Source organism: Rissa tridactyla, chromosome 4, assembly GCF_028500815.1.
Source record: "Rissa tridactyla isolate bRisTri1 chromosome 4, bRisTri1.patW.cur.20221130, whole genome shotgun sequence".
Taxonomy (NCBI): domain Eukaryota; kingdom Metazoa; phylum Chordata; class Aves; order Charadriiformes; family Laridae; genus Rissa; species Rissa tridactyla.
Window position 1 is genome coordinate 18,730,195 of NC_071469.1, and position 27,313 is coordinate 18,757,507.

At 55.3% G+C, this 27,313-nt stretch overlaps 1 protein-coding gene across 4 annotated transcripts in view; it reads left to right on the forward strand.

Annotated features, from left to right (window-relative positions):
* Positions 1 to 2,543: 2,543 nt before the first annotated feature.
* Positions 2,544 to 27,313, forward strand: part of DUSP8 (dual specificity phosphatase 8) — a 43,367-nt gene continuing 18,597 nt past the window's right edge. Inside the window, exons 1-3 of one of the 4 annotated variants that reach the window (XM_054201045.1) lie at positions 2,544 to 2,559; positions 18,076 to 18,482; positions 24,829 to 24,967. In XM_054201045.1, the coding sequence (XP_054057020.1) occupies positions 18,252 to 18,482; positions 24,829 to 24,967 (370 nt within the window). In that variant the 5' untranslated portion in view covers positions 2,544 to 2,559; positions 18,076 to 18,251. Of the gene's footprint in view, positions 2,560 to 3,515; positions 3,606 to 3,716; positions 3,782 to 4,545; positions 4,614 to 18,075; positions 18,483 to 24,828; positions 24,968 to 27,313 lie in introns of those variants that run through there. The other 3 variants (XM_054201043.1, XM_054201044.1, XM_054201042.1) reach the window with 3 other exon arrangements.

Genomic DNA, 27,313 nt, shown 5'->3' on the forward strand with positions numbered 1-27,313 from the left:
CAGAGCCTGGCAAACCCCCTCCTCCAGCACCTTGCCGAGCCCCTCTCTGGGATGCCATGGCGAGGGTGACAGGCACACACGTGTCAGAAACAACCACACTTGGCAGAAGTGGGGCCACTTCAGCCCAAAGGTTGACTCTGGCTCCAGCCATCAGCACCGTTTCAAGGTGCCAGTACCCCCTGTGGTGGGAATCCAGCACCCTGCGCTGCAGCCGGCGCTGCCGGGCTCAAGGGCGACGGAAGGCTGGCTCGGCCAGTGGTGCAAGGAACAGCACTTGAACGCCAGGCAGGCAAGGTTAAAAAGAAAAAAAATTATTCGACCATTTAATGTAATTGCAGATTGGCAAAAAGTCTCTCCTTTTTGATGGATAAGAAAGTTGGTTTGGCAGCAATTCCTTTTTCCTAGTTTTAGTTTCCTTCATGATCAGGTTCTGATTTTAATCCCTGTAGGATGCAGGAGGCTTCACCGTGCTTTCCTGCACTTGGCCTGCCATGGCAATTAAGGGGCCTGGAAAATGTTTTCGCAAGAACTATTACGTGTACAAGCGTAACTCGGATTCGAACCATGTAGCTGGGATGCAATCCATCTTCGGATGCACCTGAAACCTGGGAAAGAGGAAAAAACAGAGTGGGCAAATTATTTTCTAAGTGCTTTACCTGAAATAAAGCACTTCCCTTTAGCAATAAGCAACTTGCTGCATAATTTTTGCTCGACTTGTGATGGTTGTGATGGGGAGAAGAGGGGGGATGCTGGCCCCGGGGCTGAGACAATAGATTCACATCTGGTAGATGGGAGCTCAGAGCGTGAGGCTGCTTTGTTCTGCCTGCCTGACCATAACAGCATTGCCCTGGCTCTCCCTGCTTAATTTCCCCAGGGGAAAATAGGGATGCTGCTCGCCGGTCAGCCCACACGAGTCACTCAGAGCCGACCGGGTGCGCTCGCAGTGCTGCCGTCGCTTGGGCTGGTTGCCCTCTTCCATGTAGCCACGGGTCCGCACCCCAATGGCAGAATTTCAGGTTGAACGGGACTGGGATCTAAATGGGCTTAGCTCCCGGCTTCAGGAAGCAGGTGAGGTTTTGCAAGCCTCCGTCGTCGCCTGCTACCCAGCCCCTGCGATCCCAGGAGCAGTTTAAGAGCAGTGAATCATTTGTTTTGGTTTCTCCCCACCAGGCGCTTGGCTGCAGCGCGTCGCACAGAAGCAGTGGGCGTGGGAGAGACGCACGGCTCATGGGCTGGAGCCTCTCCTGATGGCTGTGAGAACTGGCGTTCCACTGGTCCCTGGCCCCCATGGAGCATCTCCTCCCATTTGCAGCCATTAGGGATTTTGTATGGGTCAAATCTCCCATGTCCCTATCACCAAGGGATGCACCGGTGGTCCATGGGGTGGCTGGGGAAAGGTTGCCAGAGATGAAGGCTCAAGAGGGAGCTCAGCTCAGCCTCTCGCTGGAATGGACAATCCAAGGCAGGTGTCTGGCAGTCCCTCAGGACACCCCATCCTCTGCCTCTTCCTCACCACCTTGCTTACCGCCAGCCCAGCATCCTTCTCCCATCTCCTTCCTCACACCGTGCCACTGGCCAGTTGGGGAGCGATCTTCCCAACAGCCAATCCGGGATGCTCATCTGGCAGCAGCATGCCAGGCCCAGGGTTGGAAACATCAGTTTTAACTGGGGTTTGGAAAGAAGCTGCTGAAATCCTCTTCCTTCAGCAGGCTTTGCGAGCTCGTGGCTCTCTGCCGAGATAATAGCTTTTATGAGGAAGCTTTGGGATTTTCAAAGTCATTCCTTTCCCCTTCTTTTTACTGTTTCACTCCTGAAAAGGGGTGTTGGGCAAGGGAGGAAACAGCCCTAAGCTGAAGCAAGAGAATATTTTCTTGATTTTTCCCTGGTCAGGGTGCTCCACACAGCTGTGAAGAGGGAGCTGGGCAGGAAACCCAGTGGGAAAGGCAGAATGGAATAAAGACCGCAGCTTCATTCCAGCCATGCTGGGCACGCTCCTGCTCCCACTCCCACCAAGACCAAGTGCTCCAGAGATGCTAGAGGAGCAAGCGCCCATGCTGCCCAAGCATCTTGCCACTGATTACGGTAACTGGGCCGAAATCCATGCCTTTTAGGTGGAGTAGCCCTGGTTTTGCAAAAGTTTCCTTGCTGACAGCTTTGGGTGAGCTGATTTTCTGTGGTGGAAGAAGGGTATGAACTCAGCACTGCTTATGGAATGGGGGGAGTGAGATTTTCAGTATCCCAGCATTTTACATCTCCGGTGGTCTACAAGAAATGACCTTTCTGGGAAAATTTTGCCATCAATAACTGCAATAGCTCGACACCCTTCTTGAGCTGCATGTCCGGAGAGATGAGAGTTAATTTTAAAACATCCGGCATCCATATTGGCAGCAGGGAGGAAGGTTCCCTTGATTTCCTAAGCGCCAGCAAAACCTAAGCTTCTAAACCCTAATCCCTTTCTAAGCTGGAGCTGCCAGGCCAGGGCCAAGGACAGAGAAAAACCCCTGCTGTGTTAGCCAAACCGGCTGCACGGCTCCTCCGTGCCACTGCAGCAGGATGGAGGTGAGCCCACCCCACCCAGTCAGCAACTGACCCACGGGCTGGATTCCCCCTGAACTGCCCAACCGTTGGGCCACTCTTTGCCGTGCCATCATCAGAGACCACGTAGCATTTTTGTCTGTCCTTCCCCGGCTTGGAAGCTTCGCAGGGAAAAAGTGCTGCGGGGCCACCCCAGCAGCCACCCCACTGCTCCACGACCAGCAACGGGGTGTTCGAGGTGTGCGGAGCCGGCATGTGAAGCGCAGGCAGGGTGCAGTGACAGGCAGGAGGGGTGGCCCTGCCTGCGGGGACAGCTCCAGGCTCAGCGTCACCCAGGGGGGCAGCCCGGGAACCATCTACGAACCAAAAATACGTGAAAGCGCATTTTTTGCCGGGAGCAGTGCAGCACTGGAGGTGTCCCCTGGGAACCTCAGCGCCCAGGAGGGTGCCCCCCCAAAAAAGCCCTTCGCTGCTCAGGCCACTCTCTCCACGGGGTAACCCATCACCCTGCGAGCGGGCATCACCCAAAGCCACCAGGCGTGGGAGCCGCCCCCGCAGCCCAGCGCCCGGGCAGGGATGCGCGGGATGCGCGCAGGCAGCGCGGTCGCCGGGGGTGGGGGGAGGGGGGGGCAGGCAGAGGCGCTGCGCCGGGGCCGCGCAATTCCCGCGCAGCTCCGCACGGCCGGGCCGTGCCGGGAGGGGGGAGCAGCACCCGCTCCCTCCGCGCCGCTCCGCGCCCGCGGGGCTGACGTCACCCTGCCCCTGCGCCGCCCGCGCTGATTGGCTGCGGGTGACGTCAACGCTGTCTTTTTTTTTCTTTTTTTTTTTTTTTCCTTCCCCCCCCCACCCCCCCCCCTCCCGTTCCCGAGGCATGACCTCATCGCCGGCGCATTCCCGGCGGCGCGCGGAGCGGCGCGGAGCAGCGCGGAGGAGCGCGGAGCGGGCACTCCCCCCCCAACCCCCACCCCGTTCCCGCCCCCCCCGCGGCATGCGGGCCCTGCGGCGCCGGCAGCGGCCGCGCCAGCGGACAGCCCGCGGAGCGGCGCGGCCGTCCGCGCCCGCCGCGCCGGGTCAGTGCATCCCCCTATAGATGGCTATAGGCGCCGGGTCTGTGCGCAACGCGGGGGGGAGACGGGCGGGCGGGGGGGGCATGGTGGGGGGGGGGCGGCGCGGTGCAGCGCGTCCGCACGTGCGGAGCGGAGCCGGCATCGCGCCCAGCCCCGGTGGACAGCTCGAAAACATATATGTACGTGTATATATGTATATGTAGATATAGGGCTTTGGTTTTTTAAGGGGGTGTTGGAATTATTCTGGTGGTAGGAAAAAATGGGGGGGGGGAGGGAGCTGCCCTGCAGCGGGCTGCGCCGCGGGGATGGGAATGGGGGGGGGGGGGGGGGGGGCGGGCTGGCGCTCCGCGGCCGCGCATGTCGGGGGCGCCGCGCGCTGGTTTTCGCGGGGGGGAGGTTGAAAATCCCACCCTCGCCTCCGCGGTGCGCGTTTGCCGGGCGGCGGTGGTGCAGGTGAGGAGGGGGTTTGGGAAGCTCCGGGGAATACCCGGTGTCCTGCCGGGCCGGGGGTCGCTCGTGGAGGGGTTGTCTCTTGGGGGCTTTGAGGGCTGGTGTTTGAGGAACCGGCGTTAACAGCGCTGTGGTTTTTCTGATGATGAAAGAGGTTGGAGTGTCGCCCTGTGTCCTTGGCGTTTAAACGAAGCCGGCATGTGTTCAGCAGCGGGGGTTTTCATGCAACACTTCACTGCTGCGGCTCCAAAGGCGCTGCTAGCAATTAATGAGTTAAGCTGCCCGTTTAAAATAATCCCCTCCACCTCCCCTAATGTGCACGGACCGATTGATCACCTACACCCCCCCCGCCTTAATTATTATTTAGTGATAAATGTTGCTTTCTGTTGCTGAGCGTTGGTTGTTTTTTAAAGATTGCTGGTTATTTCCCTTATTGATAAATAAGTTCCTTCTCCTTCCTGCTCCCCCCTCCCTTTTCTCCTCCCCCAGAATTAAATTCCTGAGCAACAGCAAAAGCTGATGTCAGTGCTTCAGCTTGCATTGGGGGAGCTCTGTGCACAGGTCAGTAATTTGCGGTTTCGTTAGAAGGCAGGACGCGGTGCAGTGCTGTTCTGTTGAGGATATTTGGATTTTGCTGGGCACGGATGCGTTTATCCTTCGTATTGCGGTAGTTATCAACAGCTCCCTGGCGGGCGCTGCATAAGCATGTGTAGAAGAGACTGTCCCCATCCCAAGCAGCTAGCGATGACAAATGCGCTGGGAACAGTTGGCAGAGGTTTCAGTCTCCCTCTAATTTGGGGTATAAAGGCAGATCCCCCCCAGAAGATGGTCGGGATGCCCAAGACGCCTTGAAAAGGTAGCGCTGAGGATTGCGCCTGGCAGTCCAGGGGCCATATTAACCTTGAAAGCAGTTTGCCCGTGGAGTGGTGTTTAACGTTTGTGTGCATTGTCTCATCCTCCTGCGCTAAGGCGAAAGGCTGGGGGCACAGCTGCCTACGCGCCCGAACGCGGCTGCGGAGAGCTTTGTTTTCAGAAGGGCTGGATGCATGGGAATTGGTGCTTACGGGTTTGGCCTCACCTCTGTCGGACGGGGTTTGCTCGCGCTGTTGGAGGGTGTCTTGTGCCAGGAGGACTCTCTCTGCGGAAGAGGTTTGTTGGGGTTTTGGGTCTGGCTGGGGGTTCCTGCGCTTGCTTTGGTTTTGCTTGTAATGGTTCCCAAAATGAAATATGCTGCAGCACTGGGAAAACCCTCCTGGCCATAGCTGGAGGTGTTTGGGATTTTGAAATGCCTGCAAGGGCTTTGCAGGTACCTTGTCCTCTATTTTGCCTGGCAAAGCCTGGATGTATAGGACTGTCTGAATGGCTGGGACCAGAGAGGACAGTTGGGTGCATGAACAGCAGAAGGATGCCCAAACGCCTCTTTGTGATGGCAGTAGGCAGTAATTCCTGCCCTCAGCCCATCGGCAACACACTCGAGCAGCACAGACCTGGGACTGGAGGGTCTCTGAGCCGAGATGGCAGCATCTCACACCAACCCAAAAGATTTGCCCCCCATGGCTTTCAGTTGTCCCTGCCTTGATGCAAGATAAGGAGTAGGAAAGGAAAACCTGGATATGGCATTGCTGTTTAAAATCTAGCCTCAGCTAGGCTTGGGAGAGCTAAGCAAAGTGGCCAGAGTCCTTAGGAGTGTTCACTGGGGGCTCTGCATGGAGATCATTCTTGCAAATACTGCACCGTGTTTGTCTGCAGAGCGTGTTTTTGCTGGGTGCCAGGCACCTTGCTGAGAAAGCCACTGAGGTGCCTGTCTTTGGAGAGCTTAAATTCACCTAAAATTAAACACAATGCCACTATTACTACCAAAACACCCCCAAGGGCTGGGTACGACTTCGCAGTACTATCTGTCCCATACTCTCAAATTGGATCTTGGGAGGTGGGAGAAAACTGGCTTCTCCCCCTGCAGCCACATCCCCCCCCAAAAGACCTCCCCAAAGGCTGGAAACCCATTGTGGTTCTGGATTTCAGAAGTTACTTCTCTGGGCATGAATATGAGTGAGTTCCCACGCCATCCCTACCCCAGCTGCTTTAATCCATGAAAGAGATAGGGAGTGTGGTATAGGTGTTTTTCCTCTTTGGATTTGCTTCGTTGCCTTTAAGTGAGGCTGTTCTTAGGGATCAGAGGTTAGTTTCTCCAGTGCGCAGCTCGGCTCCCAAAGCCCTGGGCGCAGGCAGGTGCAGAGCATGTTAACACTATCAGGGAGGGAAGGAGGAAAAGGAGGTGCTCCAGCGCTTGGCAGCCTTGATTTATGGTGCAGGCTGCCATCATACTGAACCAGCGAACGGAATCTTGTAGGGCAGGAGGTGATAAAGAGAAAGAGCTTGCAGATGCTGAGTCCCCTCTGCCTGGTGGGACAGCTGGGAGGTTGCCCTAGGAGAGTTTGTAGACCTTTTTGCCCTCCGCTGTGGGTTTAATGGCAGTGATAAGGCAGAGATGGCTGCAGAAATACCCGGGAGCTCCTGGTCCTCCAAGCGCAGCCGCTGGGTCTCACCCCGCTCTCTTTCTCGCTGCTATGCAGAGAAACTCCCGCAGCCAGCGCGACAGTGCCGTCATCCTGTGGGGAAAGCTTCAACGTGCATCCCCATGCCCTCTGGGTTTTAAAACCTGTTTTTCAAGCTTTACATTTCTTCTCTGAAGATACACCTGTCCCACCTGATGCAGAGTGGGAAGGAGGCACCTGACGTAATTATGGGCAGGCTTGGGGAGGGTAGGTGAGTGGCCTGGGAGCATTCATCAGATAAGAAGCTAAATGAGCTCTCTGCTCAAGATTTTCTCAAGCTTGCTCAGGAGACCTGGGCGTACTTTGTGTTCAGGATAATAACATAGCCAGGGGAATGTGGGGGGGGGTAAAAACTGACTGTGCCGAGATGCTCTGCACTAATGGTATTGGGGGCTGCCCTCAAAGCCAGGCAGAGCTTAACGCTGTGATTAGTGGCAGTGCAGGTTCCCGTGGGGACAGCGGGTGGTGTATTGCACCCTGGTGATGGCCTGATGGCTTTGCCTGCTCCTCTGTTGATGGGGAGACCCCCGTGGCCTGTGAATATGTCACATCCCCATGGGAGAGATGCTCGGTCAGAAGTGGACCAGCAGCTGAGACCATGGTGGGACATACTGAGCTCTGGCCATGGCAGGTGCCTTGGTCACCCCTTCTCCTCTTTAGCATGACTTCGTGGAAAGGAAAACAAACTCTTACCTCTTGATCTTCCAAGAGATGTTTGTAGACTTTCTACCACAAGCCTTTGCTTCAATGCTGTCCAAGAGGCTCGTTTGGCTCTCAACCATCTCTGCTCAATCAAGGAGCGTAAGATTAAGGGAGAGCCCTGCCCAGCATGTGCTGCAGACAGCCATGGCTCCTGTAGGATGGCTTGCTCCATCTCTGCTATTTGTCTCTTCCTCTGAGGTTTTCTAGACCCAGCTGGACAAGGTAATCTCAGCTGGTGTGCAGGGAGCTTCTTCCTATGCTTTACCCAGGGCTTCTGTGGGGTTTTTGCTGCTCTGGACGTCCAGTTTCCTAAAGTGACAGGTAGTGCTTGTTTGCATGATGCCTTAAAAGATTGATATTTCAGAAGGTAGGTGAAGTGGTAGCACAGGCTGGGATCAGAGGAGAACCTGGAGATGCTCACTGGAAACTGGAGACTCTCCTAGTGCAAACAGGGAGCAATAACAGCACAGAACTACAGGGACTGTGTTGCATGAAGGTGAAGTGATGCATTTTGCACTGACTTAAATTAAGAGCATCCCAGCAACTTGTCTGGGGCTGAAAATCCTTCCTTGATTCCCTGTTTTCTTCCCACTCCTCTTACGCCTTTTTCCATGTTGTTTGCTGTGCTTGGAAAGCCCTCCTGTTTGCCCACCCTGATGTGTGCGTGCATGACTTGTCTGGCTTCATTGTCCCTTTTTTAAACCAAGCCTTCAGGTCTCCTGGGGCAGAGACCTCGTGTTCTTCAGGAATTTCTCCAGAGCCCTTCAGGGTGCTCTCGCAGTTTGCAAAAGAGGCTCTCTGTGTAGCATTTCTGCATGCTGAGTTATGGGGAGCATAATTTCTGAGCTTGCTGATGACTGGGAACAATTTGGTGACCAGAAGGACAAGACAACCTGTTCTGATGTTGATGGTAGCTCTCCTTTAAGGGAGAGAGGGGTTGGATGAGATGAGCTCCTGAGGTTCCTTCTAACCTAAATTATTCCATGACTATTCCATAAATATCCACCATTCTGCTTCTCCCAGGCTTTTGTAAAATACCTGTTATTAGGCAGTGATGGTGAGGGGACGTGAAAGAAGGTGGCCCACTGCTTTGATCCCGTATGGAGATTCCAATGACAGCATGACCCTGGCATCCTCCCCTCCACAGCACGCCTCCCCCAGCCCTGTAATGATGCAGTGCGTCTTTCCGGATCATCTCTGCCTACCCACGTTACTCATCCAGCACGTAGGTGCGCAGCGTGCCCGCATCCACAGCTTTTCATCTCGCCTTTTTTGATTCTTTTCAATAAGGGATTTAGTTCTTTGAGGAGTGCTGCTGTCTAAAGCTAGCACATGGTAATTCAGCTGATGCAGCAGAAGCTCTGGTAGAAATTTCAGTCCGTTTATTAGGTGATTGCAGGTTTTTTTTTGTCAAGCGAGTCAAGCCCTTCCCGCACATTAAACCTGCATCTGCTTAAATCGCACGTCTCCCATTGAAATCCAGCCCCTCCTGGGTAACACCAGGCAATCTTTTCTCCAAACAAAGAGGATCCATCAGTCTCTGGGGCTGTTGAAAAGAAGCAACGAAGAAGCATCTACAGCATCGGATTGTTTTTGCGTTGCCTCTAACGACCCTCATTTCCAAGCTTGCGAAGGCAGCCTGGTCCTCCTTGAGCCATAGCCTGAGTGGAGTTATTCATGCCATCTTCATCTGCCTTGGCCGGCAGCCCTGCGTGGGGAGCGGATGGGCACAGCCTGAGCCTCGCTTGGCACTTGAGGCTGTTGAGTAGAGGGCTGGTGCGGAGAGGGTGCCAGCACTGCCGACTTGGGAGCTAGCCTGTGAAAAACTGCGTTAACCGCTTTGCTGCTGTCGGTGGACCTCGCGGAGATGTCTCCGGCAGCTTTGCTAGCTCAGCGGGGCTGAGACCCAGAAGCCAAGCAAACCTGGAGCTCTCCTTTACACCTTATTGCTTACCGCAGGTTCAGTGCTTCTCGTGGAAAGTCAGAAGGACATGGCAGGGCAGGAAGGTGACACGGAGGGACAAGCCTCCAGCTGAAACTGAGCCCGGGCTGTCTGAATTATTCTATGGGGTGGTGAAGGGACCAAACGCTTCCCGCGGACCGAGCGAAGTTGACTGCTGCAAAAAACCCGAATGCAAATCTCTGACTGGGCAGAATCTCCCCAGACACATCCTTTTGTAAAGCACTTGCATTGTACCATTAAAAATAGATCGGCGTGTTCTCCGCTTGCTTGCTGAATGCTGATGCCTGTAATTCTGTGTCATCCTCGCAATCCCTTCTGCTTTGAGCTTGGCTGCCTCTTTGTCTGGCACCTGAGCAAGGTTCATTCAGCAGTAGGTCATATAAAGATAAGCGTGAGCTCTGTTGGAGTCCAGCAGGACAGGCAGGAAGGTGAGGAGGACTGAACTGATCTTACTTAGCTTGAGGGGTCAACCAGGGGCTGAAGGGGCAAAGCTTGGAGCGATCAACCATGCTTTCTGTTGTGTGATGCAGAAACAGGGATAAGTGAGACCTGCTGGCGTGGAAACGAGTTGGAGGATGTTGAAGTTCTGGGTGGATGTCATGATGTATTTTTAAACTGGGGTTAAAAAAATACATATATCGTGCTTTAGTGTCTGCCTGGAGCTGGGGAGGGGAATATTGCTGCTTGTTTCCCCCAGTGAATGAGTTCATCTAGTTTGCCACCCACAAGAGCAATGATGATACAGGTTAAGAGAGAAAGCCCATGTTACAAAATGATGCAATACCCAGTCTCAGTGGAGAGGCTAGGCTGGAGGATTTCGTACAAAAAGAGCTATGGCATTTGACCAGCAAGCTGTGGCTCGGCGTAGTCAATGGGCATGTGCTTGTCCAGCTGGTGGGGATGGAGGAAGACCTGCAAAACACTTTGTTTGACCCCCGTGTCACCTAAGATTAACTGAACAAAACCACCTGGTAATGAATTACAGCCCCCAATGGAAAAGGAGAGAGTGGGGCAGGAACATCACCTTGAGCTTTGCCTGTCTTGTGTGTTTTTTCTAGATAAAGGTAACCCCTCGAAACCTGGAGTTGGTGCCGCCTCGTCGCTGTCATCAGAGGTAGAAACTGAGCTGACAAGTGCTAATTCATCCCAAGCCTGTGAGCAATTTAGCTATTGTGTGCATATAGGAAATTTAGCAAGCCTCGAACCAGGTCAGAAAAGCCTTGCAAAGCCTATGTTACTGCCCTGGTGGATGTCTCATCCCATGGAAAAGCAGCATAGCCCCTTGCATTTGATTTAAATTCTGGGTCTCCTAAGGAGGGACAGAGTTTCAGCAGGCATAGGGTGGCGTAACTGTGGACATTGGCCTCTGTTGGCTGGGAGACCTGTGTTGGGATCTGCACCTGCACCTCAGTTTGCTCTGATTATCGTCAGAAACTGTGTAAAACCTGCCAGGAGGCAGCGATATCGTTGTTCTTCGGTGAGGCCAGGGGTCCTATTTGTCATTTAAATATGGAGGACTAATGACACTGATCTGGGAAGGTGCCAGCGGACTGCCCCTGTGTTTGCTAGGTGCTTGCTTCACCAGCCTTGGCCTCACCCGTGACTGTCCCTGGTGCTCTGCTGAGATGGACAAACTCATGTCACTTGGGTTTGTCCTTAAGAAGTGAAATGGTGGTGTATTTATCTGCAGCCTTGAAAAACCATAGCTTAATCCTGTGCTTTCTTTCACTTAGCATGTAGGTGTTGTGGGAAAATAGTACGCAGGTCCTGGAGACCCTTTCTCCAGGAGTCTGCAGATGCACCCAGCAGGTATTTATGGTGTTTGGTGTCCTAGGAGGAGAGAGCTGGACCAGCCCTGCAGAAATATCTAACTGCATACCTTTCTGGGCTGCCTCTGTCTGCCCTTGTTGCAAAAAGACAAACAAGCTACTGAAGATCCCCAAGATAAGCCTGTTGGCCCCATGGGGTTGTGCAGCAACTGATGGGGATATCAGGCAGTGGGCAGCAAGGGCCCTTGAAGGATCAGTAGGACTAGATTTCCCTTCCAGAGTGACATGTCCTCTGTGATGTATGCCAAGCTGCTCAAAGCAGGAGGTGCTTTCAGCTCTGAGATGAGAGCCTGGCCAGCTCTCGGCTTGGCAGGGTGAGGATGGCAATGGGATAGCTTTGGTATTAGAAAGCAGGGTGCTTGGGAGCTCCATCCTTAGCGTGGGCAAAGGCAGCAATTAAATGGCTGGCTGGTCATGGATAACCTTTCGTCTTGGCTTTTCTAGGCTTTAAAACAAAAGCTTTTGTTTATACTAAAGGGGAAAACCATATAAATCATGTTAAAAGCACAAGTCTAAGAGGAGGAGATACTGGCCTTGTCATCTAGACTCCAGCTAAATTCCCTTCCCTGCTGTCCCCGTTGGCTTTTCCTGACCGATCTCCAGACTGACCACCTCGGCTTCAGTCAGAAATTTTTCTGGGAATGACCACTTTGCAAATCCTTTAAATGCACCTGGGTGGCTTTGGTGGAAGCAGGCTAGGAGGCGATTGCATTTGCAGTCATAGCCCATCCAAAGCTGCTGGCACAACATCAGGTGGTGGGAGGGGATGAGGGACCCCTTCGCTTGGCTCAACCGTATCCGCAAGAGCCGGTCTGTCTTGCGGGGTGAGGGGTGCATGGGGAAGACTCCCTTGCAGCTGGGTACCACTTGTCTCCTTTCCTTTCACCCCTCTGTTCCTGTCTGCGGCTCGAGCGTGAGCAGCCCCTGAGCTGCCCCATGACACCAGCCACGTACCCAAGGCTGACCACCCCCATGCCAGGGCTGCTGCGTGCCTCCACGCCATGTCCCTCATCTGGTGTGAATGCACCATCTGGCACTTTGCTGAAGGACACCCTGGTCCTTCAGCCACGTCCTCCAGTGGAAAACACCTTCTGGAGGGAGGGCTGCAGGTGCAGAGGGGAAATGGGAGGCGTGGGGAGGCGAGTGGGTGCTGCTCAGGCATGTGCAGCTCCCTGCAGGGCTCCCCACCAGGCTCCTGCGAGCCTACAGGAACTGAAAGGAGACTGCGGCATAGAAAGGAGGAGGGGAAAAAAAAAAAAAAAAATCACGAGATCAGCAAGCAGCTGGGCCTGAAACCCTGGCAAAGGTGCAGTGGCTGACTCCGGGTGATGTGATGGGGAAGAAGGGGAGGCTGCCCCTTTGCAAAGCCCTCACTGCATGGAGGGGGTGTGCAGGGGCTCTCATCCCAGGGAAAGGACACCTGCGGTGTGTAGGGAGCAGAGATGGGGATGTGAGATCAGCGTGGATAAGGCTGGAGAGGGTGGGAAGGAGTCCTCTGTCTGCCTTGGGAAAATCCCCTGTGGGTCTCGTGGGGCTAGAGCAGGGCAGCAGATGACACTGCCGTCTCCCCTGCATCTTCATACTGGGGCTCGGGACATGTTCCTCCCTTGAGATCCACCATAGAAAGGTGGACAAACAGACTTCACATCTGGGTTAGTGGATGTGGTTAGTGGTGTTTCCCAGCCTCATTTTAAGGAGCAAAAGAGAACAAAAAAAAAAACCAAAACCAAACAAAAAAAGAAAACCCAAAAAACCTCAATTTTTCCATCATCAAGCAGAGAAATCTTTTGTGCTGCCTTTTAAAGGGACCTTGAGTAGCTGCTAAGAAATCATCAGCAGTTACATCACCTCCAAAGTGGCTACTGCAGGCACCTGACAGCTTTGTCCCACTGCCACCCTGGGGGATCATTAGTGCTCCAAATTCCTCGCCCTTGGAGAAAGCCTGCATCTCTCACTGGGAGGGAGAAGCCGCTACACATTTTATGATGCTGTGAGTGGCAGAAGGGGCTCACTAGATAGGCTGTGGTTCGCAGCAGATGGGAGAGAGCAGGGAGACACATCCTGGAGTTTCCTAACCCCATCCCATTTGTTAAGCTGGGTTCATCAGCCTGTGCAGGACCCAGGCATCTTTCCGGGAGTGAGCCCAAGGCGCTGCAGCAGCATTGCCTCGGGCCGGAGACACAGCCGTTGCCTGGCAGCTGCAGGTTTCCAGGGAAACCAGAGGTGCTAACTTGTTAATGAGCCCCATGTCCCTGATTGCTGCTGCAAAATAATAATAATTAGTAATAGGCCCGTGATTTAGGAATCCCTCAAACAGCATGAGCCTGCCGAGGGGAGTTTGCTAAGTGCCGAAGCACTTGAAAGAAATGAGGGGATGGGGAGGAAAAAAAAGGATGGGAGGCTTGGCAAAAGTGCTGCGTTTTACATCTTAATAAGTGTCTGGAGAGCTGGGGGACGGTGGGGTCTTGCCAGCGTCCCAGCGGGAAGCCTGGGGCTGGTGGCGAGGCTGACCTGGAGGGATGGAGAAGCCTGGCCAGGCATCATCCTGCTGCAGGGCTCAGAGGACACGGATATTTCCCCAGATGGGCTGCAGGGGGAAAAGCCAGATCACTTAGCTCAGTGCTGCTGGGTCCCTGGTGGAGATGGCACTTCTGCAACAGCTGCTTTCATGGATTACTGGGGATAAACAAGCAGGCGTTTCTCTGTGGTGCTCTTATCCCTTGGTAAACTCAAGGTGGAGATGCCACCAGCAGAGAGTGCTCCTGGGATGAGCATTACAGGGAGTGTGCTGTAGATCCAGTGTCACTTATGTGATGGAAATGTCTTCATGGGATCAGAGCTGCTTCCCACAGCAAAGCTGGCCTGCCCAAGGCAGCGAGGGGAGCATCTCCTCAACTGGACCGTGTGTGGAGGGTAGAGCTCTCCAGGACACAACTACTAGCTTGGTGCAGAGTGTGGACATACCGGTTAGTGAAGTTTATGGTTGCTACAGAGACATGCTGGCCTTCCAGTTGATGTCTCCAGTACAAGGGAAACCAGATCTGTGACCTTCCCATAGCACATCTCTCAGCTGGGGGCCTTATGCAAGACAAGTTGAGGGAAGTGGCCTCCACCTTGGTGACCTGCGTTGGGCCAGCACGGGGATGAGTTCCTGTGGTCTGTCATGCCACGCAGATAGACTCAGGCTGGGGTGTATTTTGGCTTTTCTTGTTGTCTTGCCTGGCCTGACCGGAAGGGGGTCACTGCCAGGTTGAACACTTGCCCTTAGCCCAGCTTGCCGCACACATCTGTCACACTTGTGACTCGTGTGGCCAGCACCCCTCACCTGACACTCACATCTGTGGAGGTGACGCCGGGGACAGAGATCCAATGAGGGGGCAGTTGGCCCTGCCTGTGTGCTAAGCTCTGCCAGTCTTGGCTGTAGTGTGGCCTCTCCTGCTTGGCTGTCCCCATTCAGCTAAGCCATGTGCCCATCTCCTCATTACAGGCACTCCAGGGAGAGGTGGGATTAAAGGATTATGGTAATGTTCTTCAGGAACACTCAAGAAGATTAAGATGGCTTTAATAAACTGATAAGAGAGGGACACAGCTATGTTTCTGAAACCCTAATTTAGGTGCCAGGTTAACCTTTTCCCCTGGTCTCCTGTCACCGTGGTGAAAAGATCTTTTACTTCAGCAGTGCTCCATGGCTATGCCTGTTCCTTCTATTTTCCTTTTGACCAATTTGAGCAGAAGCAGAAAAACAACTTCCTTCCTTCTCCGGTAGCCTTCCCAGGCATTAGAGCTTGTTCTTCTCAGACGCCATTTCACACACAGCCTGCAAGGTACTGTGAAGGTCTCATAGTTTCTGCTGGTGCCTGGGGTACCTGTTTTCTGGGGATGGACCCACCACCCCTCAGTCTGGCTTCAAAATGTCCTGTGGTTGATGGCAGAGGAGTGGCTTGTCTGCCTTTGACTTGGCTGGACATATTCTTAGAGAAGTGTCTTGGGTCTAATGCCAAGGTTTACAGCTCCCTACAACCACAGTCAGTAGACCATCTCCATCCCCCACAAAGGCTCCCAGAAAGAGCAGCAGAATGGACCAACCATGCCCTGCCTTCCCCCATGGCTTTCGGGTGGAGCTGGGAGTGGGACCAGGCTGATGTGTCACACGTGTATGCCACCAGGTCTATCTGGGTGTGCTGGAGTGGATGTTCATCCAGTTCTGCAGGAGGGTGGCTATTAACTGAGGTGGGAAGCCTCCTCGTCTGTCCTCTCCAGTCTCTTCCACCCAAGCTTCCGTTCCTCTGCCAGAAGTTCGTGCATGGGAGGCCTCTTCTGAACAGGTTTCTCTCAGAGTACTTAGGCGATCAAGGATCTGTTGTCTTTCCCAGACCTCTCTATTTGTGTCCGAGACCCCCAAAGTTTACCCCTTGATCATTATCTGGAGAGCAGATGCTGTGTTACCTCCGGAGGTACTGTGCAATGTGTCCCCCCATATTGGATCACTCCTTCCTCCCACTTCAGTCTTTCACTCTCATCCCTCTGCCATGGTATTGTCCCCATCTTTTTTGTCTGTCGACTCTCTCCATTCCCTTTTTATTTCTTGAATGTAATTGGAAGAGCTGAGAATTTGCAGCCTGGTGTCCTGATGGGGAAGGGAGGCAGAAAGTGATTTGGGGAGTGGGGTGTGAAAGGAAGACGAAGGGGGAAAGCTGGCTAATTTGCATCCTTTCTGAGTGCCCTGGCTCTATAGCCAACGTACAGCAGGGGGTCTTCTGGCAAGGCGGTAGCGACGTAATGAGGTGTGTCATATCCCAGCAGGAGCCAGCCTCGCTCCCCCTCAGACCCCCTAATTAGAACTGTTTCAATTTTTAAGCCCCCCTGGAGGAGTGGTAGGGGGAGGCAGGGGGAGCGGGGTTCCTGCAGGGGGGGGACCGCCAGCCGCCTGCCAAGGGGGCAGCTCTAATTGGAGTTGCTGCGAGTAGCCGCAGAGCGAAACAAGCTCGCCGTGGGGCCAGGGACAGCGATGCCATAGTGCCACAGGGCTGCCAAAATGCTTTGTGATGGGGGGGGGGGCGGCATCACTATTGCAGCTTTTAAGGGATTCCCCCCCCCCAGTTTAAATGAACACATTGGCAGTGGCAGCAGGGGTGTGATACAGGGGCGGGGGAGTATTGCACATCCTATTGTGGCCTCATATTGGGAGCTTGGACCCTGAGGCTGAAGCCTGGGACATCTACCCCCTGCTTTGGGAGGCAGGTCTGGCAGCCCGGGGAAGTTGGGGCTGTTAATATTGGAGTCATGAGCTAGAGCAAATGCTGGAACCCCCGTCCTCATATTCTGTGCTTTTCCTGCAAGCTGGCTGTGTTTGGTGACTGGTAACTGAAGTCCCTGTCATTTCACCCGGCAGCATGTCCTACCCAAGCATTTCTTTTGTGTCTTGAGCTACCATTGCAGTAGGTGCCTGCACTGCAGGCTCCTACCTTCAGGTGTAGGAGCTTCCAAGAAGCTTACTCGGATCAGGGTGACTCGTAAGCCTCCTCTAGTCCATGGACCAAATCCTGGCCCTGCAGAAGTCAATGAAAATCTTTACGCTGCCTTTTCAGGCGTGGTATTCATAGTCTTCCTAATTTAGATGCATTAAAGCTTCCATGGAACAGCTTGTGGGTTCTCTCTAAAACACCGTCTGGCAGGAACAAGAGGAGCCTGGTAATAGCCCAGGCTTATTTTCTGAATGACTGCAGCGGCATTAAAACCTAATGCCATTAAAGCATGCCTGCAATGACGTGTGCCATTAAAACCTAAGAAGACACCCTGAGGTGAATGTCCCCCAGCCTGCCTATTTCTCTTGCAGACACCATGGGCTGGGCATGGAGGAAGCTTATTCTTCTGGTTGCGCTTCAGAGAGCACCAGGCTCGACCCTCCTCAGCTTCTAGGATGGAGCCCAGATATGTGCCCCTGTATACGAACCTCCTTTCAAAGTCTGTGCAAGTTAGATGCTGAAAAGTGGTAGCCACTTCACGGCCATCTTGGTCCAAGTACAGCTTCCCCAGGGACTCTGCCCTAATGCCTGACCTGTTTCTTGAAAGCAGGCGTGAAGGTCACCTTGGCTTCTTGGCTTTCAAGAGAGGTCATCTTCTCTTGACTTGCCATGAGGCAAGCTGGCAAGATACCCATGAGCAAGCTGATAAAAAGACAGGTGAAATCCAGTATGGAGTGGTGGACATGGGTGAGCAAACCTGATTTGGTGGTGTCTGATGGGCCATGAACTAGCTATTACCATGCAGCAGCAAAACTTCAGAGCTGAGCTAAGCTGCTTCTGTGAAACCATTACCTCTGTGCTCAGCAGAGGTCAGGAAAAGCAAATTGATTGTTAGGAGCTGTTGGGCTGGGAACAGGGAAAGGAGGAGACATCTTGCCCCGTGCAGATCCCTGGTGTGCCTGCCTCTCAAACGCAGCGCGTCAGGGCTGGCTGGGGGGGCAAAAGGTGTCTGTGCAACAGGCAGCTCTATAGATGCTCTGACCTGAAAGGCTCTTAAACGAGGTTTAAACGCAGTGAGAACTGTGGGGAAGGCGATTAGAGAATGGACATGCGTGGCCTCTTCCAGTGCAAGTAGTAAGAATCACCTGGAGGAGCCATTGGTTAGTAGACTGGGAGCAAACCAGGGGAAGGACTTCTTCAGCATAGCTGGCAAACCATTCCGCTCCGTGCCACTGGCCACTGTGCCTGTTAAAAGCTGACATGGCTTCCAAAAAGCAATTAGACAAATTTGTGGAAGAAAGCTCCACTGAGGGCTATTAAATACAAAGAGAAATCGGGAGCCACAGATGCCCACGGGCTGGGAGAACATACCTAGAAAGCGTGGCTTGTTGCACTCTTACACTCTTCTGAAGGCATCCTCTGAAGGCCAAGCCCTTGGGGACTTGGCCCAAGATGAGTGTCGTGTCCTGCCCAGCTGACAGGTCATCTTTTCCTTTCCTCTCTTTCCAGGTTCAGCACAATGAGTTGGCACCCTGGGTGTTAGCAGCGTGAGGAGACCAGGACGGCTGCTGCCCTGCTTACCCCTTATCCCCTCGCTCGTTCCCCTCGGGGAGACGGGTCCTGGTGTCCCTGCCCTGCCCTTCCGCCCCTTGCCCCCCACTCGCCATAGAGGGGACGGGCCCGTTATGGCTGGAGACAGGCTCCCACGCAAGGTGATGGATCCGAAGAAGCTGGCCAGCCTCCTGAGGAACGGAGCGGAGGGCACCCTGGTCATTGACAGCCGCTCCTTCGTGGAGTACAACTCCTGGCACGTCCTCAGCTCTGTCAACATCTGCTGCTCCAAGCTCGTCAAGAGGAGGCTCCAGCAGGACAAGGTCTCCATCACCGAGCTCATCCAGCCCGCCTCCAAGATGAAGGTAGGGGATCTGGCCCTCATCTTTCCTGGGGGATGCTCACACCCTTTTCACCAGTAGAAAGGAGCAGGGTGAGGGTGGGATGCAGACTGGCATCTACGGACTGGTCTATGCCTGGTATGTGCACCCTCCTCTTCCATCCCTTGACCCCAGTATCTGCTCGCATCTCTCTGGTACCCTTTGGAGAGCTGGAGCGTGAGCTCATGCGGCCACAGGGCTGTCCTTGGGGACTTGTTCATTGCTCCCACCCCAGTGATGTGGCTCCCTGCTCCAGGAGCCCTTCCCAGGCAAGTCTAACAGGTATATCAGCCTTCGGACTTGTCCTACGTCAGCAAACAACTCCCCCAAAGCCTTCTTGGAGCTGTAAGCTTAATCCCCTGCTAAAAACTCTTCCCCTCCCCTCTGTCATCTCTAACTCCATTCAGGGACATGTAATCCTCCTCCCCTGTGACGCCAGAAGCTCTTATCCGGTGTCATGGCATATTATCTCTCCCAGGCTCCTCTCTCTATCGCTCCCGGTTAAATAATAGAGGTGGCTCCAAGCCACGGAGCTGGGCTGGAGCCCCGGCCAGCAGAGCTCCGGGTGCCCCCGCGGTGCCATCGGCCGGGTCCTGCCCTCTGCCGAGATGCTGCCGGGTGGGGGGTGGTGCTCCGGGGGGTGCCGGGCGGGGGGACGGAGCCGGAGGGTGTTTTGCCGTCGCATCCCGCCCTCCCGCCGGTTCGCTTTTACCGCTTCCCCCCCTCCCGCCTTGTAATTTTATGGCAAAGCGAGGGTAATTCAGGCGATTAATCAAATGCTGGGCCCAGCTGGAGCCATCTGCAGGGTGTGTGTGTCCCCCCCTCGCCGCCCCGCGAAGCCACCGCCGTCCGCATTGGCTGCCGGTGACATCACCCCGCCGGGATCAAGGGGGCTGGCAGCGCGGGGGGGTGAGGGGGGGGGGGGCGGCCTCCCGCCAATCTGCGGCGGGGATGCTGCGGGCTGGGCGATTTGGAGGGGATTGCAGGAACTGATTCCTGAAGGGCTTTAGCTGCTCTTAAATCCCCGGGAGAATAAAGCAGAATAATCAGTTTTTCGCCAGCCAGGGAGGGAGAGCGGCGCGGCCGCCCTCCTGCCGGCGAGGGTCACCTCTGCAGTGGCCGCCGTCACGTGGAGCGGTGGCAGCAGCACAAGCGATGCGCAAGGCGGGGGGGGGGGGGGGAGGAAGAAGAGGAGGATGACGGGGGAAAGGGGGGGAAGCATGGAAGACTTAACGTCAGCTGATGCCGTCCGCCTGCAAACCTGCAGCTCGGCAGCCGCAGAGGAGCAGCGGCTCCCAAAGGGGTCCCTGCTCTGTCCCCATGGAAGGGGCACTCGCCTCCTCCCGGCTCCTGGATCATTGCGTAATGGTCCAGGTACCGGCCGGGGACGTGATAATAACCAGGGACGCTGAGGTGGGTGGGTAGGGGAGAGGCGTTGCCTCTTTAATTCACGGATTTTTCCCTTTTTTCGGTATGGCTGAGATCTCTCCCGGCGCATCGGCGGGCAGGCGGCAGCGTGCCCCCGCTCCCCGCAGCCCCTGCCGCGCTCGCCGCTTGCGCGCTGGCTCTCCCAGCGCACGCAGCCTGGGAATTAATTAAGCTTCAGGGCACCCTTATGAGGTTAAGCCACTTGCCCTGGGAAGCTGGAAGGGGGAGCCGGAGCGGGGGAGTCACAGCCGTATCCTCATCTGGCATAAAGCAGGGCTGGCAGCTGTGGCTCAGGGTGTCCAAGCCTTTTCGTGCACGCACCTGCGAGTTTGCATTTTGGGGTGATGAACTCTCCTCTCCCCCTTCGTCCTTCCCCCCACACCTCTGATTTCAGCCACGTGGATTATGGACATATTTTGGGATCCCCAGAAATCAATATGGTCTGCTGCCTCCAGGTGCACAGACCCTTGGAGGGGGATGCTGAAAGCTGGTTTAGACCTCCGTTACCCCCGTATCGTTTCCGTGCCTCCACCTGCCATCGCTGGCCAATTCCCCCCCTCCCCCAGCCCTGCTCTGCCCCTGGCTCCCCACACCGGGGCTGTGGGAGGCGGTGGGGCGAAACGGGGGGGGGACGGGGGGCATGGCTGGCGTTGGGAGCAGATGGCAGGAAGGGTGACATCAGTGGCGCGATTGTCCAGCCCCATTATTCCTCTTGACGGGCCTCCCGCCCTCCTCCCGTTTCCTGCTCCCGGCCGGCCGGGGCCGCCGAGACAAAGGCAGCCGGCAGCGACATGGGGCTGCCCAGGCAGGGAAGGGGCAGCCCTGAGCCCCCACCTCATCCCGCTCCTCCTTGCCTGCCCAGTTCAAAGAGAGTTCGAACTGCGTATCCCAGCTTGGTGATGCCCGGAGTGGCAATTGCCTTTTGAGGAAGGATGCAGGGGCTGATATAGAGCAAAGCTTTTGGGCAACCCCACTTGGCTCTCCCCTCTGCTCCATGTACGCAGGCAGGGGGGATGAGAGCATTTGTCTAACTTGCTTTTCCCAGTGTTCGCACCCCTCTTTTCCATAGCACTGTTAAGAAAGGGTACCATTAACGGTGCTTCTGGATGCTGCTGTTTGGAGCAATGTTGTGGGATAACAGCAGCTCCCGGCTTTTTTGGTGCAAGGAAAGGAAAGGGCCATTTGGTGGAAAAAAAAAAAAGAAATGGGAAAAATAAAAATCCCTTTGTTTTTTCAATGAAATATGTCTATGGTTGTGGGCATAGCTAAGCCACTGCTCCCTGAGCCCCGTTGTGCACTGCATCCCACTGGGCGTGTGCATCTTCCCATGGTGCCCGGCTGGGAAACTGCAGCAGCAATTCATTTCCCAATTAGCAATAGTAGCCCTCTGCACAAAAATGGTACCAGTGTAGCGCCCTGGTTTTGTTTTTGAACCCTTCTCCCAGTATCAACAATAATAAATTATCCCCATAATAAATTCCAATAACAACTGGAATAATTCAGCTCCCTGGTGCAGCTTCGGGGGCAGAGGTTATGGGAAATTCTTGCTTGGGGTTTTTAGTAGAATTTCTTGAGGGGAAATGCTGAAAATTTCACTTCTTCAAGATCCCCCTGGAAAGTCTTTCCACCTCTCGACCTCTTCTCACTTCCTGAAATGTAGTTATCTCCAGGGCGGCTATAGCCACAGTTTGAGGCATGACAAGGGTCTCTTTGGGCGATGGGAATATTTATTTATTTGCGTTAGGAGCATGGCTCTGCAAGCAGCTGTTTTGCTTGAGGGAAAGCCTGGGCTTAGTTTTGAGCCATGTGCCTGGCTGCTCTTTATGTTGATGGAAGCCCTGTTATTTCAGTGGGGTGATTCACTGTGTTTTGAAACAATATGTGACTGAGATGTCGGTAGTAATTGGGATGATAAGAATAGCTCACTCTTATCTTAGCCTGGATCACCTGTAGAGCATCATTATCCCTGCTTGGCAGCTGCGGAGAGGCAGAGCAGGGACCCGGACTGCCTTGAACCACCCAGTGCCCAAGACCAAATGTCCGTAAGGGAGTTACCTCCATCCAGAGCTGGAGATGGTGATGGGTAGCACTGGGCTTGCAAAGGCAATGGATGGTCTCAGCTGGGGTTTGGTTGGAGCTGTCGGCTGGGTGGTCCCTGCTCCAAGCTGGCCATCACCCCCAGCTGAGATGCTGGCAGGGGAGGGGTTGGCCCTGGGGAGGTGCCCAGGGGTACCTCCGGCGCTGTGGTGGGCCAGCAGCTTTTCAAAGACAGGCACAGATTTGCAAGCCCCCCTCAACATCTACTTGGAGCCAAAAGCCTTGCTGTGCCTTGGCCCCACTGTCCCTTGCTGGCTGGATTTGGGGACCCTTTCTGGAGGGTGATGCCTGGGGGTTTGGTTACTTCAGCAGTCTTGGGGTGATGGGCAACCCCCATGGGAAAGCCCTCACCATGGAGGTGCTGCTCCTCAGAGGGACTCTTCCGTTGTCAGCCGTGCCCCTGGTAGAGGCAGGAATCTGGCCCAGTTAGCTTTTAACCTCCATATGTTTTAGGACAGAGACAGTGCAGTGCCTTCCCCTACGTATCAGGAATGCATGAGGTTAATGGGACCTGATTAAACATCTCCCTCTCATTTCCCTTTGTGGCGAGGAGCTGGGATGACGGTGCAGGCTCCTTGTGTGCTCCACGAGGGCTCCTCGGGACCATCCTGCAGGCGTCCTCACCCCAGCAAGCATGGTATTTATTTTCTGCAGCCGGGCCATGCGAGGCCGGCACTTGTTTGGCATTTACATTGAGTGAAACATTATAACTTTAATAAGATGTAAACCGTGTCGCACATCTCTGCCGTCGCTCAGCAACCCTGCAGTAATGGCCCAAACAAAGCCTCCCCGTGCGAAGGGAACACTAAATCCTATTGTGGGATAATTCTGCTCAACCAGAGCTGGTATCTCCCCTGCAGCCACCATGGCCGGGACCGCACAGCCGGGACAAGCCCCTGCCCTGCTGCAGCTTGGTCCCTGCCTCACCATGCTTTTAGGGGAGATGCTTTTGCTGGCGTGGGGCTTCAGGCTGGGGACTGGATTTTCAGGATGTGCTAGGGGTGTGCTAGGGGGGCTTGAAGGGATAGTGGCCCTGCTAAGGACTGGTGGGCTTCAGGCTCTGAGCTGGCTCGGCAGCCACTGTGTTTCCCTCCAGCTGTGCTTGGGATGGCCTCCTGCAAAAGTCCTGCTTCGGGGATGGCCGAGGAAGAGATGCTGGGGTAGATCCTCAGCTGTCTTACCCCCAGGTGGCCTTGGTCATTTTTCAGTGTCTTGTTTTAAAATTCCTGCATCCTTTTCTCTTCCCTCTCATCCCGCTGCTGCCTTTTCATCCCTCCGGTCATCTCACTGACCTGCGGGGCCAGTTTTGCTCTCCAATGTCCGGGTGCAGGCTCCTTTGAGCTCCCCCCTTCCTATTGCAGAGCCGCACGCGGTGGCCCGGCAGGGATTTCTGTTGGTGCGGGGCCGTCCTTCCACTGCGGCGAGGAGATGTGATGAGCTCAGCTAAATTGGTGCACCCTGCAGTTTTATTTGGATGGCACTCACGTTGCTGAGCAGGGAAGTACCTGCAGCAGGGTGTGGAAGCAGCATTAATATCGACAGCAACCCCGAGTGAATCTGCTGTGGTGATAAGATAGCGCATGGCAATGAGACAGCAAAAGGAGGCAGATGTCCATGAGTGGTTCCTAGTTCAAGTGGTCTCCTAAAGGGATTTCGGAGAGGGATGGGCAGGGGATGGGAAATGGGCAACTCCAATGTAAGCCAGAGGAGAGAGCGGCTCAGGGACACAGACCCTCCCTCCCTGCCCGCTGCTGCCTCCTCCTCCTCCCACAGAGTGATGGATGTGCCTTACCCCGCCGGCTGGGAGGGCAGGCGCTCACAAGGCAAGCGTATGCCATCCATCAGGCTATTCAGTGAATGCGCTGAGCCATGCCTCTGCAAGGATTTTTATCTTCTTTTCATGCACAGACCTTCAGGTAGACGTAGGAACGGCCGGCTGCGCCTTGAATGCTCTCGCTGCAATCCAGGCATGGGGGGGACTCCTGCCTGCAGACAGCTGCCTGACTGCAGGGTACCCCACCATCCCACCTGCCCTGGGGACCTGCAGTGGCAGCAGGGCTGTATGGCATGTAAAGTCACATGAGAGCAACCCGGGAGCTGCTTTCCCTCTACCCCAGCGCATCTCTCCCATGTGCAAGCCCCACCATGCATTACAAACAGAAGGAAGAGCATTCCCTTGAACATCCACAGAGCTAAAGAAGAGATTATCCTTCTTCAGCCCTCAGGGGTGATCTGCAGCTTTGGGTTGAGCTTCCAGAGGGGTAGTCCCTACAGAGGTGTTACTGTGCTGGGCACAGTGTCTCCAGGCTGAGCCCTGAAGAGCTGTCGCTCCAGCCCCACTCACTCCAGCTGCAGCACAAGGGCTGTGCTGGGAGCACCCCTGCCTGCAGAACCACCCCCAAATCCCCGTGACACCAGCCAGGCTGAAGGCAAAGGTTGGGTGGGGAGGAAGTGGTGGAAGAAGTCACAGCGACTTCTGGAATGCGGTTAAGTAATGGCAAGCTGAGGGTGGGCAATGGGCAGGAGTGACCCTGGTTTGGGTAGGATGCTCAAAAGTGCTCACAGTTGGGGCTGCTCCAGCAGGCATCTATATTGACACACTTGCTTGTAGCTGTGGAGCAGAGTCCCAGTCTGGCTGGACCCTTCATTTGGTGAGCAAAGCCAGCTTGTGGGGACAGCATGGAGCTGGTGTTTTCCAATGGTGTGACCTCTAACTTCAGCTTTGCTTCCCATGGTGGTGTGGGCAGCAGCATCCTCAGTGCTCAGCCTATTTCTCTGACACCCAGTTTTGACCGTTCCCCTGCAGGTGGAGGCGGAGGAGCACCAGGACGTGGTGGTCTACGACCAGAGCACGCGGGATGTGACCGGCTTGGCTGCCGACAGCTTCCTCTCCATCCTCCTGGGCAAGCTGGACAGCTGTTTCCACAGTGTCTCCATCCTCACAGGTAGGAACCCTGGGTTGGCACTTCATCTGGCACTCATGCCCTTAGTCTGGAGTTACGGAGCTGTGGCCACGTGTGTCCATCTGCACCCACTTTCCCAGCTACCGGTGGCTGTGGTGGCAGAGGGCAGCCCTGCATGTGGACTGAGGAGGCTTGACCCACGCTGGCATCGCTGGGTCCTGCCCATGCATTCATTCCTTGCACCGTCCAGTTCCCCACCACTGCGCCCGCCAGCCAGGGGAAACGAGAGAGGAAGGTACGGAGGGGTCGCAATGGCATGGATCCAGCCACCCAAAAGCTGCCCTTCGTTCTCCCATCCCTGCGCTGCTTCATCCCTGGTGAACGTGCCAAGAGCTGGACCCGGTTCAGGCACTCTGCTCCCTCTTGCTGCTGTTAAAGGGAGGGCAGGAGAAGAAATCCATGGATGTGCTGGGAAGGGGAAGGAGGGCGGGGGCAGAGGGTCACCAGTGGGTGAGTCAGGGTCTGCTGGAGATGATGTTCTCTGGGCGTAAGTGTGCAGGCAGGAGGAGGCACGCGCTGCCCTAATTACAGCCCTTCTGCAGAGCAAAATGGGAGACCGATGAATGAAATGCTCCAACCCAGCAGAGAGGAGGAGAAAGAGGCAGTGAGCTGCTGAAGGGAGAGTTAAAGCTGCCTTTAATTCCCCACGGCTGGGATGGCCGGGCGTCTGCCTGGCTGGCCGCCCACCCCCGAGCTCTCTGCCAATGGAGGGGTGGGCATCACTGCCCCACACAGCCCCTCGGTCCCGCTGAGCTCAGCCAGGCTCCTAGATAGCGCCGAAAGCACAGGGATGGGGATCATCTCTGTTCCCCAAGCCTGTCCTCATCCTGCGGTGATTGTGTACTGCTTTGGGGCTGAGGCGCAGGGTACCGACCTCTGTGTCGCTGGGGCATTGCAGGAATGGAGGGAGCAGCCATGCCCACAAACCCAGCAGTGTGACAGCCTGGAAGGGGTAGTTGTGAAGGGGGAGGTGGCATAAGCAAGTGGCATTCAGGGAGCCTGGCGCACGCAAGGCATGGGTAAGTGCTGTTGAATTAGAGCAACTGCGTTGTGATGGGGAGAGCAGAACAGAGAAACAGCGGGAATAAACTCCCCAGTTCGAGGGTTTCAAAAGCAAGCAGTGACTACACAAAATCATGTCAAAGCTAATTAACACGGCCCGCGTTGCAGGAGCTCTGCTGAGGCCAGTGCTGGAGGATGCAGCCATGAGCTTGCTACGGCCGCCTCTGGCCTGCCACAGCAGCCAAGCCTGCGGCTCCAAGGTCATCGTGGCATAAGCAAGGGCACGGCTTGATGCATGGTGCAGGAGAAGGAGAAGGCGGATTCGGTCACATCTGGGAAGGAACCTGCTTAGTCACCGGGACGGGTCAGGAAACAGCCTTTGCAGCGTGACCTTGGCACCCCCTAACCCGCCGCCACTTTCCCAGGGCTGTGCGCTGGCTGCAAACCCCTACCCCTGAGTCCTCCTGGAGGAAGGACGGGGCTGGCTGAGGTGGCCCTTAAAGCCCCAGAGCCTTCTCCTCCCTGGGAAAGCGAGGGGAGGCTTGGGGGACCCCCGTAGTAGTGGTGCACCCCAGCTGCATGCACAGCATGCCCCATGCTGGGTGAGTGCCATCTATGTGCCACCCCCACGGCCATCAGCATCGCCACTGCTGAGCCCCCCATGAGCAAACCTGCACCCCACTTGCGTGCATGCATCTTCCATCTTCAGAGTGGCCATTTACATCTCCCAGGGCTGCAAGAGCCCAGACCCCCAAGCAGGGCTGTGGCTGTGCTTAGGCACCAATCAAACCTTAAACCCCCCCAATTAAACGCGCTGCAGGGCCGCAGCCTGATGGGGAATGTGGGCATGGAAAAAACGGGAACCGAAATGTAGAACACTGGGTCATGGCGGTGGCGTTTTACATGGAAATCGTGACTGGAAGCGGCTGCGGAGAGCGTCTGGGGGAGGCTGGGCACGCTTGCCGACACGCGCAGCTTCCTCCTGCCTGTGGTGTCGGCAGCAGCCGGGTTGTTTTAAAGGCAGCTCTTGGGAGGTCTGAGGGGGAATGTGTGGGATGGGCCTGATTCTGACCCCTCGCCCTGGTGGAGTTTAACCCCTTGGTCTGTCCGCCGCAGGCTCAGGCACCTTGTCCTGCCCCAGCCCATGCTCTGTCCCAGAAGAGGTGCCTGGGTCCTCCCTGGAGGTGGCTTGTGACCCCAGTGGGGAGTTGGGCTGACAAGGGCTGCCAAAATCTCAGGGTCCTGCCCTGAAATCTCAGTCTGTCCCTAAGAGGATGCCAGCACGGCAGGGAACCCCATCCTGAGGGTCCCCAAACCCATGTGCCG